Consider the following 16,873-nt stretch of genomic DNA (forward strand, 5'->3'; position numbering starts at 1 on the left):
TGCAGGAGGCAGCCAATCAATGATACTCTCTCATCATTGATATTTCTATCTCCCTCTCCCTTCCTCTCTCTCCAAAAATCAATAAAAACTCTTTTTTTGAAAGAAAGACACTGATTTTTTAGAGAGAAAAAAACACACTGCACTTTTGCAGAAGAGAGCAAAGGGTATATGGAATAAGTTTGGTATTAAGAAGTACAAAACAGATTGATAATGAATGATAAGTAATATGGAATTTACAAAGCGGTATGTAAACTCAATGTTTTAACAAATATAATGATATTCCTCTAAATCCCAAATAAATGTAAGATTCTCTCATCTTCTGGATTCAGAGGTTCATGCAAACCATTACACTGCCTGCTATGGACAGAGCTCATGGTCTAGGTCTAGTCGGATGAGCACATGTTGGCGTGAGTCCATAGAAAAACAATTAGGCAGAGCCCATCCTGAACAAAAACAAAACACGCCAGCTCCCTTGCCCAGAGAGGCTCTGCTCTTGGACATATGATTAAACAGTTACTTGTGAAGACTCAGGACCTCCCACCAGACTAGGCCCTCTCATCTCTGGTACAGACTGGGAGGTGGAGATGCAGCAGCAGCCACGATGCTCTCGGGTCAGATGCGGTGGTACCAGAGCATCCCTGCTGTCTCCCACGAGCCACCAGCTCTCAACTGCCAGCCCTGCTGGCCAGTCCATGTCCACCCCATGGGCAGCCACACAGTCGTCCATGGCAGCACCAGCTCTCCCTCACAGCCCACTGTGGCCTGCAAGGGCCTGGGGTCCCAGACTCCCAGGTTCCCATCTGTGCCCCCAGACCAGGGTTTCACAAAAGGGCAGCAGTGACCTTTCTCTGGTCCTGCAACTTCTCCTGTCAGATGTTTACTTCTCCATCTTCTCCTGTAATAAAACCCCTCATTCCACAGTACTCCTAATGGTTTGGCTTCCCTGACTGAAGTCTGTCTAATGTATTGGGTGAAAATAAAATATAAGCAGAAAAGTTTGTGTGTGTGTGTGTGTGTGTGTGTGTGTGTGTGTGTGTGTGTGTTTTGTATGCCTTGGTGCTAAAATGGTATCTGGCATAAAATAGATAACCAAAAAATGTTAAGTGGATGGGATAGATGGCTAACCAGTAAGCATCACAAAACAGGAATCCTTTTAGATAAATGGTTATTTTTTTCAATTAAGAAACAGAAAAACCTAGACCCATTTATACTTTCCCATTAGAGTCCTTTAGAGAGTTCTAAATCACGCTACTATATATGAAAGGCCATTGAGATTACAACCTGCAATACACACACCATAAAACTTAAGCTTTGAAAGGCATTTCTACTACTCTTCAATGTTTCCACGTTCTATACAAATACATCCTTGTAAAATTATCTTTCCCCTCCTGATACTTTTCCAGTTACTATGACAGAGCCACCTACAGTCAGAGCCAGGAGGGTGTCCCTCCACGGATCTTTGCAGAATCATCTGATTTCCCAATAAAGCATTTTTATTTTTTTTTTTTACCATCTTTATATTTATTTGTTTAACTCAGATCTCTGGGCCTCCCATGGGTTTTTCCTGTGCTTCTAAATTCCAGGCAGGTTACTGAATTTATTTTTTATTTTAATCCTTGACATCATTAACATTCCCCAGTGTGATCTAAGCCCTCTCCGCACCCTACAGATGTCCCACCTCCATCAGATGACAGTCCTGCTGCTGCAGGGCTCAATCATCAGCCTCCTGTACTTAGTAAGTGCTCAATAAAAATCTCTTGATTTGATAAGTAAATGGACTGTTCTCTTAGGAATGCCTCAATAGCAATTTAGTTCTAGTTACCATACATTTGGATTATTTTGGGAGGTACATTATTACTCTATTTGTTTGGGGATCTAATGAATCATTTTGGGAAATGAAGGTGAGTTTCCTTCCTTAATGTTATCGGAATAACTGACTCAAACATGAGGCATGAAATGCATCCCCAGTCCAGTTCTTTGAAAGTGGGTGATGAGCTGATGAAACAAACACGCAGTGATCCTTGGCTGGACGTGACTGCAGTGGCCGTGAGAACCACCTCCGGCTGCTCCTGCTCACACACCTTAAACTGCTTCCCACACGTAGAACACAGGAAATCCTTGCGGTCCGAGTGTCGGAGCATGTGGAGGCGCAGCTTGTCGGGGCGGCAGAAGGCCTTGTCGCACTCCGTGCACTGGTAGATCTTTTCTGAGTGGAAGCTTCGCACGTGTTTTTTCACCTGCCAGCAAAGACAGAAAAAGTCAGGGGACTCGGCACCAAAGGAAATGACAAGGCAGCATATCAACTCTAGAGGGCGCCAGAGGCGTTGCCAAGCACTTTCAGAAACTGAGCAAGGTAATCCCATTAGGTGTGACTGATAATTGGCCTCAGTAACACACACTTTCCTTTCGACAAAGTCACAAAACAAGGAGCCAGAAGCCTTACAAATCTTAACCTCCCATAAGAAGAGGAGGAAGGAAGAGTGCTTGTAGTCAAGGCCCTGATTACATGCAACCAACACTTTTTTCCTTCCTTTTTTAAGATTAAAAACAGAGTTCCCGCCTAGCCGGTTTGGCTCAGTGATATAAGGCGTCAGCCTGAGGACTGAAAGGTCCCGAGTTTGATTTCGGTCAAGGGCACATGTCCAGGTTGTGGGCTCGATCCCCATAGGGGGTGTGCAGGAGGCAACCGATCAATGATTCTCTCTCATCATTGATGTTTCAGTCTCTCTCTCTCTCTTTCTCTCTCTCTCTCTCTCTCTCTCTTTCTCTCATCTCTGAAATCAATAAAAATGCATTTTAAAAAAAAAAAATAAAGTAGATTGAAGGAATGTCCTCAATTGTGAAGTTGTTACAAAAAAGAGAAGAAAATGCAGGTGACAGGTGATGGCAGTCTCAATTTTCCAAAAATCCGTTTCTCTCACCAAAAGAAGGAAGCAGACAGGAATCTCAGTAGCAGACACTCACCTGGATGAAATCTGGGAACCGCTTCTTACAGGTCGGGCAGGTGAAGTAGCCGTCATGGATATGGATGGCCACATGGTCTTTCAGCAAATCAAGGCGGTCAAAGGATTCCGGGCAAAAAATGCAAGAGTACGTCTTCTGGTCCGAATGGAGCTTCATGTGGCTCTCCAAGGACGCGCTGCTGATGAAGCCCTTGTTACAGAGGTCACAGGTCAACGGGCAGTTCCCCTCCCGCCCGTGGAAGCGCAAGTGCTGGTCCAGTTTGTCCTTTTCACGGAAGGCCTTCCCACACTGCAAACATTTAAAAGGCCGGAACGACTTGCGAATGAACAGATGCTGGAGAGCTGCGTTCTGAAAGACACACACAGACAGGATGGTTTAGGGAGGAAATTAAATGTGTGATCGCAGGTTTATAGAGCAAGAGAGTGATCTCTGCAATAATTGATTTTCCATAGAAATGAAACTCTAGGACACACTGGAAAAGAAGATTTTTCTGGCGAGACATTAAAAATAAAGACGTCGCAAAGAAGTTCATCTTGAAAAGACAAACGTTTCCTGTTTTGTTTTATGTCTATGTGTGTGTTTTCTTATGAAAGGATGTAAGCAACATTCAAAAACATATTCCCAACAGAGGGCTTGCTCAGTAAGACAAATCCTAAAGTGACGTGGAATAAAAATTGCAGACTTGGAAGAAATGACTTGGGATTAAGTCACATGTGCGTGAATGAGGCTGGAGCAAGTCAGTCAAATGTTACTTGTCCAAGTCCTTGAGAAAAAGAATTCAAAGCTTGGCCAGGCCAGTGTGACTCAGTGGTTGGGTGTCGACCTATGAACCAGGAGGTCACGGTTTGATTCCCTGTCAGGGCACACGCCTGGGTTGCGGGCTCGATCCCCAATGTGAGGCGTGCAGGAGGCAGCCAATCAATGATTCTCTATCATCACTGACGTTTCTATCTCTTTCCCTCTCCTTTCCTCTCTGAAATCAATAAAAATATGTTTTTTAAAAACAGAAATAAAGAATTCAAAGCTTGATTAAAATGTTTAGCGGAAAAAAAAATACGGTAATAAAAAGAACTGAAGGGTAGCACTTGCCAAGGGCTGGGTGAAGGAGGCAATGGATACGGGGTTTCTTTTGAGGGTGATGAAATGTTCCAGAATTAGATAGTGCTGATGATTGCACAGCTGTGGGAATATTCTGAAAACCACCATAAAGGGGCGATTTTTATGGTATGTGAGTTATGTCTCAATTTAAGAAAAAGAACTGAGAGAGAAACAAAGGATACAGATTTATGTGAAAGTGTTTGCTCATGAGGTAAGATACATGAGCACACATGATAAATGGAGATTGTACATTTAATCACTTCTACTCAAAAAATGCAGAGGACAAGCCTCAATGCAGCTAGTTAGTTCCGCTGGTTAGCATGCCATGCTAACCAAGTTAAGCGTACTGCTTTGTTTCCTGTCTAGACCAGTCAGTTTTGCCTCTGCCCCCTTTTCAGTCACAGACTGCACTTCTAATGTTGATTAGCCACCTAGGAAATTCATGCCGTTGTTATGGGGGATCCAAGTGAGAGAATACGGATAGTCAGCGCAAATTCATCACCACTACTGGAAAAGCAACTCATCTCTCCTGAGAGCAGATTAACAGTCATCTTTCACACAGATAGCACAGAACCAACACCTTAGCTAAACTATAATGCAGTTTCATTCATTAGCTCCTCAGCAACCAGGGGAAAGGTCTACATAGCTATGAGAAGGGGGAAAATCCCTCAAAAAGAAGAAAAAAAAAATATATATATATATATGCTTAGATAAGTAGAAGGGAATAGTAATGGAAGGATTAGTGGAGCTTTTAAGGCATTATTTGTATAACAAAAAGTGCAATGAACAATGCTTAGACCCTTCATTTCAAATTACACACAGCAACTTCTAAATTAAATTTGCTATAAAATAATCATTTCGGGAAAAAGCAAAATACTTGGTTTTGATTTAGTGAGAATTCTGAACCTAGTTGCTTTGGGATAGAAAACTCCCTCCTTCGCCGAAACCGGTTTGGCTCAGTGGATAGAGCGTCGGCCTGCGGACTCAAGGGTCCCAGGTTCGATTCCGGTCAAGGGCATGTACCTTGGTTGCGGGCACATCCCCAGTAGGGGGGTGTGCAGGAGGCAGCTGATCGATGTTTCTCTCTCATCGATGTTTCTAACTCTCTATCCCTCTCTCTTCCTCTCTGTAAAAAATCAATAAAATATATTAAAAAAAAAAAAAAAAAGAAAACTCCCTCCTCTGGGCTTCTCCAGCGGGGCTGAGGGTGCACGTTACACTCCTGTCTTGAGCAGGTGTTTAGGAATTCTCCTATCTTCCAGGATGACTGGGGCTGCGCCAGACTTGCAGCAGATTTTATTCACCTTCGCACCTAGCGCCCTTATTTCATAGGAAGTGTTCAAGAGAAGTTCGAGAATTAATTAAATGTATTTCATGTGAAAATCAAAAAGAATTATTTCAAACTTTCCTATAGCATCAGCGGAGATCTTTAAAAATAGACCTTTCTCAAATCAGCCAGAGCTCGCTCTCACTTCACTCTACTGCCTAGCTGTTGCCCAACCTTTTAGATCTACAGATCCTGATTCTACATCAAAGCTCTCAGTATTTTAGCTCCTGTCAAAACTTTATGGAAACATGGCAAATAAGCAAATGCTGTCCTGAAATTCAGAGTCCAGATTTAGAGCGCTTTTGGCAGGTAAGAATCATTCCCTTCATCCAAGTCACTAGTTTCCAAGGGCAGACACAGTGTACACCACCTGACCTTGGCCTCGCTGGAGATTCCATTTCTCCTTGGATGTCAACTCTAGAACTCAGTTTTGTTTTGATCCATGATGCTAATAAGGCTCCTGTCACTTCTGATTATGGATGAGCATCCTCAGACTCTTGATCTAACTGAGCAGCCACCTGGCTCCACTTCCTTGGTTCTTGGGACAACCTTGCGCTTATCGTCTTTTTCATTTCCATGGAGCCCTGAGTACTGTCCCAGCCCTCAAGAACTAGATTGCATTTCTCTGATCTGATGATCCTAATGCAATCCTCACATTGCACGGCAGGAGTGCTGAGACCATTCCGACCACGGATGCAGGCCATTTCACTCGGGTATCTCCTGTAGTTCGGAGCTACAATTGGCACACATTTCCAAGAGAAATCATGAAAAATGGTGACGGCAGCACAGATGCACCCATTATGGATCCTGTAATGCTAATTTCTATTAAGGAGATACAGCCAGTCAACCACACCACACTACACGGTGCAAAGCTAACAGAAGGAAGCCCAAGTGGTACAGTTGCTAAAATCTGTGATGAGAGGTTCCACTTACGATGCAGTGAATTCTGAGACCACAGATTCTTTGCAAAGACCGTAACATGTTCCTAAAGTTTGATATTAATAGCGAAAGAAACCTAAACTCTTGATTAATTTTCATATTATTTTGATCCTGCATTCAAAGTCTCGGGTGGGCTAGCCCTGCCCGACATGCCTCACTCACTGCTGTTCTTCCCCTGGCACCCACCCTAGGGTCAGGCTAGCGTGCGCACTCTCCCATAACCACACCACGCACACCTTTCTCGGCCTGCATTCCATGGCTGCCCTCCTTTGAAACGGTCGACCTTCTTTCGGACTCTCTATGAAGGGCTAGTTTTAAGTCTCACTACATCTATGAATTCATCTATTCCCTGACGCTTTCATCATTTTTTTTTTTTTTTTGCCTTTCACTCTTTGAACTTCTTATAACAATTATATGCTAAACTTTTAAATTTAGCACTTAGCACCTTACATTAGCATTGTCTCCCAATCAGACTACAAGCTCCGAGAAGACAGGCCTCGGGGAACATTCCATTGTACACAGCACATGCTGAACACATGTTAGAATTCAATACCATCCCACGCGTCCCTCAGACTGTCTTAGAGCTGGAAGGGGCCTTGGATTGCTCACTTAGTCCTACCCTTCACTTTGTGTCTGAGGAATCTGCAGCCCGTGACTTACTCGCTGATCTATTGGAAAATAAATTACCATTATTCATTAACTAATTTGCATTTACTGCCGCAACCAAGTTGTAGTTCCCACCAGGGTTTAGTAAGTACAGGTTGCAAAGGAGAGCAGATAAGGCAAACACTTAAAGGAACATTCTGTTATTGAAACACAGAAACCAACCTACCTGCAGCTCCAACTGAGCAGGCAGCATTAGAGGAGAGAAAAATAGTTACATTACCAAGTGGATTGGAAGACTTGCTTTCAGTTGGTCATTACCAACCTGGACAGAGAAGATGAGAAAAATACATAGCCCTACCTTTCAGAATGTGTGAGAGGGGAAAAAATAGCTCAACTAAGACTGACCTTTAAAAAGCCACATGCACGTGGCTTTTGATTTGACATGAGGAACCTTGTACCAAAACCAGCAACCCACTCACTCAAGAACACAAGTACAATCATAGCTAGATTATGCGTGTATGTCCATATCTCCACTACATAGGTAGGCTTTAGATTTTTCCGGTAAAAAAAAATAAAAAATTAAATCTAGTAAGCATTTCTCTGAATTAAGTGAAAAATCAGAATGGCCAAAGCAGAGAAGACAGTAATTGGGCAAGAGGGTGAAATGCAGACCGGGAAGTAACGTGGAATGATGGATGGGAAGTTATTGGTTCGCAGCTATTTGCCTTTCTGGTCTCTATTTCCGTGTGTTTACATACACTTTTGAAATAACATACATGGAGCCACAAGTGTTAGATGTGTCCCTTGCAGGAACCTCACAAAGGTCATTTAGCCTCAGTGGGCTCAGAGCTCTTTGATGCTACCATGAGGCTATTAATGTCTAAACGCATTTGTATAAGCCATGGACTAGACTATTTTTCAGGTCCCTTCTAGCACATAGGCATATAAGAAGACCAAAAGAAGTATAAGCTGCACCTATGCAAGTGAGAAAACCAACGGAAACATTAGCTAAAACCATGAGCCATCCAGAAATTGGAAAGTTATTCAAAAAGAGCCCTGTTGTCCGCACATGAAGTACTAATAAAAGGCTTTACACATCCTGCTCAGAAACAGGGGTTTAAGACACTGTTTTCTGAATGCAAACTGTCAGCACAGGCCCTTACTCCACGAAACCATATTGCTCTCCACAGGCACCCCTGCAGCTCCTAACTCGGACTCGAAGGCTATCTGCAGAGTAAGAATAAGACGCGTCCGCCTGGAAGCCAGCGAGGCCCTACAGCCCTGTGGCCTCGAGTCAAGATGCAGGGCACACAGGTGAGACGCTGACTTGCTCCCGGACCTACAGCTTAACTTCGAGCTTTCCCTGGGGGTGTGGGTCGTCCCTGTCACATCAGCTTGGACACAGGTCCCTTTGCATTGATGGCTGATGACACTTGCCAGTCTCCCCTTGGAATCTGCAGATAACCAAATGAAGGTGCCCCAGAGTAACGTGAGAGCTATGATTAGACACAGGTGAGCCTCGCTTTAATGTACGTAGCTATTATAATGACATGTACTCCATTTCCAATCAGTGAGTTTAGGGATCCAGAGAGCTCTGCGACTTTAACTATACCAGTCCAGGAGCCGCCAAAAGCCCAGCTCTGCGTCCTTAATAAACGGATGGCAGCCGCCCAACCTGCCTGCCACAGGACACAAAGACACTGAGACACAGTTAACACCTTCTTCCAAAATAAGGGGATTGAGCGTGGGATAAGCCAGATGCGAGATTTTGAAGTGGATGGTGAACAGGTTGGAAAGCAGCACCTTTCAGCCGGCTGACTGGAGAAAGGCCAGCGCCCGCTTCCCACTTACTCGGATGCGTTTGGCCCTGCGCATGTCATCGGCGGTCAGGGTGCTCTGGGTGGGCAGCACGCTCTCCTCGTGCTGGGGCTGCAGGTGCAGGCTGTGAGCTTCCGGCTCCTGCTCCAGGGAAGACGGGGTCTCCTGTGGCAGCTGAGGGATCGGGAGAGTGGTCTGTTCTGGTTGATCCAGCCCATTCAGAGTAGCTGGCTCAGCCTCATCAAACTGTTCCTTGGGCGAAAAATGCAGCAAGTCCTGAAATTGCAATAACCAGGAATTATTCCCTTACCTAGATAGAGATGAGCGTGAGAAAGAGTGGCAGCTGTGGTTTTGAATTACTGCTTTTTTGAAATGGCTAGAGTCGTAATGCTCAGAAAAAGTATTTTCCTCCTGGGAAAGTTAATTAGACAACTATCCGTAGAACGTGATAACTATGAGACATTCCAGATCGCTTCATGAGGAGAAGACTCTTCTGGAACATCGTATCTTAATTTTTAAACTAATTAAACAGTCCCCCAATATCTCCAGACAAATTCAAAACTTTAGGGCAGGAAAGTTGGGTTTTTGTTCTAATATCTGAAAATACATTTTTCTTTGCCTCTCTCTAGCCACTTTTTTTTTTTTTAACTAATTCATTTTTATTGCATTTTACAAAAAGTTAACAGCAAGTTTAAAAAACCAACCATGCCCTGGTCCTTCTTCAGGGATGCCTTAGAAAGCACTGCTACTGACTCCCTTTCCCAGCCTGCACTGGGCTTGGGATGCTGCCCCAGGCTGTGGGCATGTGAAGTTCTCCTTTGGGTCTCTAGCCACACTTTAAGCAACAGGCAGCAGAGGGCTGGCCCGACAGAGCTGTCATCCTCGGAAGGGCATCTGCATTAAATCCAATAGCAGTGCCGGTACATCCTCTAATTAAATGCACCAGTAGTGCCGGTACGCCCTCTAAGCCAGCCTCTTTCCCATGCGCCCCAGTACCTGTGTCCCATCATCACACTTCTCCCCATTTTCGCTGGTGATTTCCAAGCGGATAAACTTTGGAGGACGTCCTGGCCGTCGGCCTGGGCCAAATCGCCTCTTGCCTCGTCCCCTTCCTCTGCATCTTGTTCTGAGGACAAGAGATGGGGTTATAATTAGTCATGGCTACATAATGCTCCGTAATAAATACTTTCCCAAATCTTGATTTCCTTACTTTATTATTCTTCCTGATTTTTTTTCTAATGGAAACAATTGTTTCTGCTAATATACACTTTTTAAATGTCTCATCTTTGCTGTCTAGAGAGCTCAAAGAGATGTCTCAAATTATTCAGGAAAAAAAAAAGGAACTAGAGCCCTGGCCAGTGTGGGTCAGTGGACGGTGCAACCCAACCCTCCGCCCACTCTGCATGGCACCTCGCAGCGAAGGAGCTGGAGATGGCACGGCCACGCTGGTGGTCTCCCTGTAATTCATGGCCATGGACTTCAGCGAACTCCCAAGGCTGCCGGCAATCACACTGTACTTCCCAGACCACTTACTTCCCACTCCCTAAGTGTGTGTCACACCGTCTCCTCTCTTCAAATCCTACAGAGGCTGGTAGCCCGACCACTGTCCTCTGGTCCTTTCCCTTCCAAACCACTCTCATTCTTCACCGGGACAGCTTAAAGAGCTTCTGACTGGGCTCCCTGTCTTCACTCTTGCTCCAATATAAGCTAAAATGGTTTTATTTTTATCCGGGTGATGTTTTAAAATATAACTGACATCACAATACTCCCTGATCAGAACCCTCTAAAGATTTCTTATCAACACTTAGAATAAAATCCAAATTTCTTACCATTACTCATAAGGCCTACCTGATCTGGCTCCTGCCCACCCCATCCGATATGATTCTCCCTCATTTATCTTTTTTATATAGTGGAATTAAACAAATAATGAAGGAATTCTACTACTAAAAACAGTCTGAAAATCAAAGATGCACATTATTTCCAAGGTGTATGCTATCTCAAAGATTCATACTTTAGGATCTTTAGTTAGGGGAGATTTAGCTAAGGTGAAAGGCCCTCCCATTGCTGGGTACTGGTTATGCTGGAAAAGAGATTTATGGTAAATGAGGGTGGAGGGGGCGGGATATGACAGATAAAAAATTCCCCTCAGCAGCCTACCTGGTTACCTGTTTACACACACACACATATACACAAACACTCATCAGTTTATAGACAATATGAAATGAGTCTGGACTTGAGAACCTAAGTTTTTGAAAAATTCCCCATCATTCTACCTGCTAAATACATCCAGTTTCTCATCATGAGAATTGAGATGCTGTTGCAACTGCTCCGAGCTTATAAATCGGCGGTTACATTCATAGCAGGGCCAATTCTTCTCTTGCTCTCGAAGAACTACAGTCACAGGAGAGAAGTTATAAAGGCTGATGATCAATAGACACCAATAAAACTCAAGCATCCTCCCCCACTCATCTCACCACAGCCGAGTTCATAAACATACAGTGTCTGCTACTTGCATTACTGTTTAAAATCAAAGGCTAAAGTTTGACAGAGAACAATTTTTAGGACCTTATTTTCTGATATATTCATGATGGAACAAACATCCTCATACTACCCTCTTCCACCCCCAACACACACACACACACACACACACACACACACACACACACACACATACACACACACATCCTCACCACACTGGAAGGACAGAAAGTACTACAGTGGAAATCTGTATTCAGATAACCTAGTGATTCAGATGCAAGCTTCAAAATCTGAGGGTGTATTTTATCACAAATAACTTGAAAATCAATGCCCAATATAACCACTTTGGCACAATGTTCAGAGCTGATTATATGCATAACCTATGACCCAGCAATTCTGCTCCAAGAGGTACACCCCTGAAATGCACACACATGTTCACTAAAAGACATGCATAAGAATGTTCACAGTGGCACTCTTCATAGTATCCAAAAGCTGGAAATGACCCTCCCATATAGTAATGAATTCAACTGGCTTTTGTCCCTGGCTCCTGGGAGATAACCTCTAGACCTTGGAATTTCCCGAGTAATATGTGTTCTTGTGATTGATAGTAGTCCCTGACCATCCCTGAATTTATGCTAATGAGATGACTCTGGTGAGGGCTGGCTGTGCCAGAAAGCCAGGCCACCTGATTACAGATTGCTTTGAGCAAGGCGACAGCAGCCAGGGAGCGGAGCAGGAGCTGGAGGGTAAGTTCAGCCCCAGGGACAGTGATTCACTCCATGGCGCCTAGGTAATGATACCTCAAAAAAGCCCTGGGCATTGAAGCTCAGGTGAGCTTCTGTGGTTGCTAAGCATACATCAACGTGCCAGGGAGGTGACATGGCCCAAGGACTGATTTGGTATTCTATTGTATGAATGTACCACAATTCATTTGTCTATTTTACCGTAATAGAAATTTGGGTTGTATAAAGCAATTCTGATACTACCTACTTGGAGTTAGGTCACATAGCAATGAGAATCTATAATAATAAAAGGGTAATATGCTAATTAGACCAGACGTCATTCCGGGTGTCCTTCCTGACCAAGCCGGGCCAGAGGGAAGCCAGCCTGGGTCCCAGATGCCTATGGGCAGCCCAGGGGAAGCCAGCTTGGGTCCGAGGTGCCTGCGGGCGGCCCTGGGGAAGCCAGCTGGGGTCCCGGGTGCCTGCAGGTGGCCGAAGGGAAGCCAACCCGGGTCCCAGGTGCCTACCAGCAGCCAGAGGAGGGAAGCCTGGGTCCCAGGTGCCAGAGGGAAGCCAGTGCTGGCAGCCAGGGGAAGGAAGGCCTACTCTTGCACGAATTTTCGTGCATCAGGCCTCTAGTGATCAAATAACAATACACAACAATACGGATGAATCTCATGAACATAATGTTGAGCAAAGGTGCATACCAGAAGTGTACATATCACACAGTTCTATCAGACAAAGCTTGGGGCCAACATATCATGTCTGGGAGGAAAGTCAGGAGGCATCACACTGGGGTGAGGGGCAACTGAAAGAAGCACAGAGGCCTCCTGGGACACAGGTCCTGTTCCATACCTGCACCTGGATGCAGGTTACACAGGTATGTTCACTTCATGAAAAGTCGCCGAGCTGTATACTTATCATTTGTGCATTTCTATGTATGGAGATTATACTACCGTAACATTTATATTACAAACACAATTGATGCCTATCTGGCTATCTCCCCAGAGATTACATCTAGATAGGAATCACCCTCTGATTTAGCATTTGCAGGTTTTCATTACGTTAAATACTATTTCCCAGCACTCATGAAAGAGATGTAAATATGTCACTGTCATTTGATCCTAGAATTAGACAGGGATGTGTAGCTCTAGAAAGCCTACTGGAATATCTTTTTAAATATGCTGATATAGAAAAAAATATTAAGGATCGCATAAAGATACAAACTATGTAAGTTAGAATTCATATATAACATATATTTAAAATAAAAAAGGCAGCCACCTTTCCTTTCTTCCTCAGAAATGTCATGAATTTTCTGGTTCACAAACTCAGCGTAGGACGCGGCGTACCACACCTGCAAGAACCAAGCGCATGGTCAGGCACTGGGGGCCATCACCAGGTGTTCTCTGCGAGCTTAACTTCTCAAATACTTCCCCTTTCCACAGCCTGTGGAGAACAGCTCACACCAACAACACATCCCACTGTGCCCAACCCCTCCAACACCAGTTGGCAGATGGGCACTCAGGAAGTTCATCTGCCAAGACACACAGCGTGTTTTCTTTTTCCTTTTTTGTTTTTAAATTGTTTTTGTTATTAGAACAACTTCACAAGAGGTAATATTCATGGCTCTTCATCTAAATAAAACACAGCCTCTCCTGATGTTTTTATCTGTATTTAAACACGGGTTTTCACACAGCTGTAATCACAGCGGCTTCCACCCCCACCAGTCACCAAGCGGCTCTCACCCAGGGCCTCCAGATGCTGCCACGCCTTCCTGGTCTCTTCCCCCCTCCCCGTATCTGCTCCATGTCTGGCTCTTCTTCCTCTCCCTGACTTCTTAAATATTTGGTGTTTCTCAAAGCTTAGTCCAAGTTCAGGGCCTTCTTCATTTTTGCAAAGGTGATCACATCCATTTCCAACCAATTCTATACTAATAACTCCCAAATCAGTATCTCCATCCTAGACCCTTCCTGTTCCCTCCAAGTACATTCTATTGCCTAGTTGATATTACGGATGTTTCACAAACAGCCCAACTTAACATGCCCAGAACTGAATTCAAGATGCTCCACGACTCCCCTACTAACCACTGCTTACCTTCCCCATTTCAATAAATACCCCACCTTCCACCCAATTGCTCAGACTTGAAACCCAAAAGGTATCTTGGACTTCTCAGATTTCTTCTGTAACCCTTTAGCAAAAACTGTTGATTGCTCGAATGTTCTTCATCTCTGTCTCTGCCACTAGATACATGCCAATGAGCCTCCTCTTTTCCACTCTCGCTCCCTCCAGCCCATCCTCCACCCAGAAGCTAGAGTGGTTTTCTTAAAACACCGTCAGGTTCCGCCATTCCCATGCTTAAAAGCCAGCAACAGCTTCTTGTTTCGTGACAAACCTGACATGCCTGACAGTCTCTTAAGGGCACATAAGCTGGTCCTACTTGCTAAGCATCCCAGCTCTCATCACTCTGCTTCACTGTTTCTTCAACCAAGAGGCCCGTGGTCAGTTCCTCAAACATGCCAGGTCTTTTCCACCCCAACCTTCATTTGCCCTTGCTGTTTCACCACCGGGAATGCTGGGTTCTTTTCTTCACCGTCCACTAACCCTGCTCCACGGCTGGCCCCTTCTCGTTAGCTAGTTCTCGGCCTAATTATCTCTTCAGCAAGGCCCTCCCTCTCCAGCGACCTAAACTGATCCCGTCGCTGTCATTTGCTTTTTTTGCACCATTTGTTTCCTTCCTAATGCTCACCACTATTTGATATTGTTTGCTTATTTATACCCTTCACACCCTACACCCCTACCCACATCTAGAATACAAGTTTCCTAACACAGGGAACCGTCCATCTTTTCCTCGCGTCTGAAACCAGTAGGGGTTCCATGTGTTAATCCCTAAATGAATGAATCATATATCATTGTTATGGAACATTATTTTAGCAATATGAAAATGTTAAATTTGAGAGACTTCATTTTTAACTGTGGCTACTATTACACAATGTCTGTATTCTAAAATGTACTTAGCCATGACCCTATGGTTAGATTTTTAGGTGATTGTGGTTTTGCTGTTATAAATTCAGGGGGGGAAAAAAAAGTAGGGAAAGCATTAATCACAATTCCTAGCAGAGTCCCCACTGACCCCGCTCCATACCTTCAGTTCCTGCTTGGGTTCCACGTTCTTTATTGTTGTGTAATACACGTGATGGCCATACTGGTAAGCCACCAGGTTCTGCTCCAGGTGGTTCTGGGCTGGGCGCACAAACATCATCCAGTTACAAAGGGTCTCATCAGACAACTCAAACCAGAGGTCTTCGTGCAAGTCCCTGTCTTTCCTGTCCCCTTTGTCAAGGGAAACCTGCAACCGAAGAGAAAGTGAAAAGCCACACCAAACAACAAAAATAAACTCTTCAATATGCTCTGCCTTCGCGTCATAGTAGATGAAAGATTAAGCCATATGTCCCGATTCTCCCCTCTGTACAGATCCTGGAACTGTGTCTTGCCAAATATAAAAGGGAAAGGGTACTTCCAAAGACCCACCTATAGGAGAATTACCTGGCAAAACCTCAAAGTTAACCACCTGGTTGTATAGCTTCAGATGATGTCTTATCATTAACTAACACATCAAAAAATGCTACAAATAAGCCAGAAACTGTAAGCAAAATACTCCCCATTTCATCACAACTTGCTTTCATTTGGGATTCAACTGCATTCATTTATAATGTGCAGCCTGTATTTCTCTTTACAAAGGAATATTCTTTCTAAGAGATCTAGAGCATTTACCAAAGAGCACCTCCCCGTGACAATACCTAATTTCTCAAAACACACATCCCAAATATTGTTCCTTCCCACTTCCCTTTCTTGACTCTCCAGAGTGGCTCTCAAAGAGACAGTCACCAAGGGGTTAAACAGAAGCAAAAGCATCAAATGTAAAAAAAAAAAAAAGAGAGAGAGAGATCCACGTAAATATACTTTAACTTACAATGTGCTAGAGAGGAAGGGAGAGGGATAGAGAGTTAGAAACATCGATGAGAGAGAAACATCGATCAGCTGCCTTCTGCACACCCTCCACTGGGGATGTGCCCGCAACCAAGGTACATGCCCTTGACCGGAATCGAACCTGGGACCTTTCAGTCCGCAGGCCGACGCTCTATCCACTGAGCCAAACCGGTTTCGGCTACAATGTGCTATTCTTTAGCAAAAGATTCAACATCAGTTTCAAACACTGCAAAGTGATTTTCTTGAAAACATTATTGGTACTTAGATACCTTTTTTCTGCCAAAGGCCATTTGGATATTTGTAACATCATTCTCAGGCCACACAATATTATCACCTTAAAAATTAGCCTGCTATATTTGATCAAACATTTAATTAACTCACCCCTACTGCCTTGGCAGGGCCAGACCAAAGGATTTTGCGGGCCTTATAGGGCCCGGGGGCTGGATGTTCCCCACCCCCGGTTTTCACAATCCTCTGTATTCTAATCATTTTGCAGGGGAGGTGTTAGAGCACCTGTTATGGGCTGAATTATGTGCCCCTCCCCCCGCCAAAAATAAACAAACAAGAAAGTTCATGTTGAAGACCTAACCCCCAAGAGCTCAGAGTGTGACTGTATTTGTCTGTAGGACTTTTAAAGAGGCGGTTAAGTTTAAGTGGGGTCATTAGAGTGGGTCCTACTCCAGCCTGACGGGTGTCCTTACAAGAAGAGCTCGGGACACACAGAGAGACACCAGGGCAGCCTTCCAGGGAGAGATGACCAGAGAGGCAGCAAGCAGGCGGCCTCTACACATCAGAGAGGAGCCTCAGAGGTAAGCACCGCCCCTGCCCCAACCTCAACCTTGATCTTGGCCTTCTAGCCTCCAGAACTGTGAGAAAATGCATTTCCATCATTTAACCTTTTGCACTCGGATGTCGAGTGTGACTCGACACGGTT

General features: G+C 44.4%; 1 protein-coding gene across 1 annotated transcript in view; it reads right to left on the reverse strand.

Annotated features, from left to right (window-relative positions):
• The window catches only part of PRDM10 (PR/SET domain 10), a 75,635-nt gene that overhangs the window by 14,451 nt on the left and 44,311 nt on the right, over window positions 1-16,873 (reverse strand). Inside the window, exons 7-14 of the mRNA XM_054712754.1 lie at window positions 15,095-15,298; window positions 13,234-13,306; window positions 11,026-11,143; window positions 9,749-9,878; window positions 8,786-9,028; window positions 7,161-7,172; window positions 2,965-3,312; window positions 2,082-2,237 (exon numbers count right to left, since the gene is read on the reverse strand). Of these exons, the coding sequence (XP_054568729.1) occupies window positions 2,082-2,237; window positions 2,965-3,312; window positions 7,161-7,172; window positions 8,786-9,028; window positions 9,749-9,878; window positions 11,026-11,143; window positions 13,234-13,306; window positions 15,095-15,298 (1,284 nt within the window). The remainder of the gene's footprint in view (window positions 1-2,081; window positions 2,238-2,964; window positions 3,313-7,160; window positions 7,173-8,785; window positions 9,029-9,748; window positions 9,879-11,025; window positions 11,144-13,233; window positions 13,307-15,094; window positions 15,299-16,873) is intronic.

The sequence above is a fragment of the Eptesicus fuscus genome, chromosome 23 (assembly GCF_027574615.1).
Source record: "Eptesicus fuscus isolate TK198812 chromosome 23, DD_ASM_mEF_20220401, whole genome shotgun sequence".
Taxonomy (NCBI): Eukaryota; Metazoa; Chordata; class Mammalia; order Chiroptera; family Vespertilionidae; genus Eptesicus; species Eptesicus fuscus.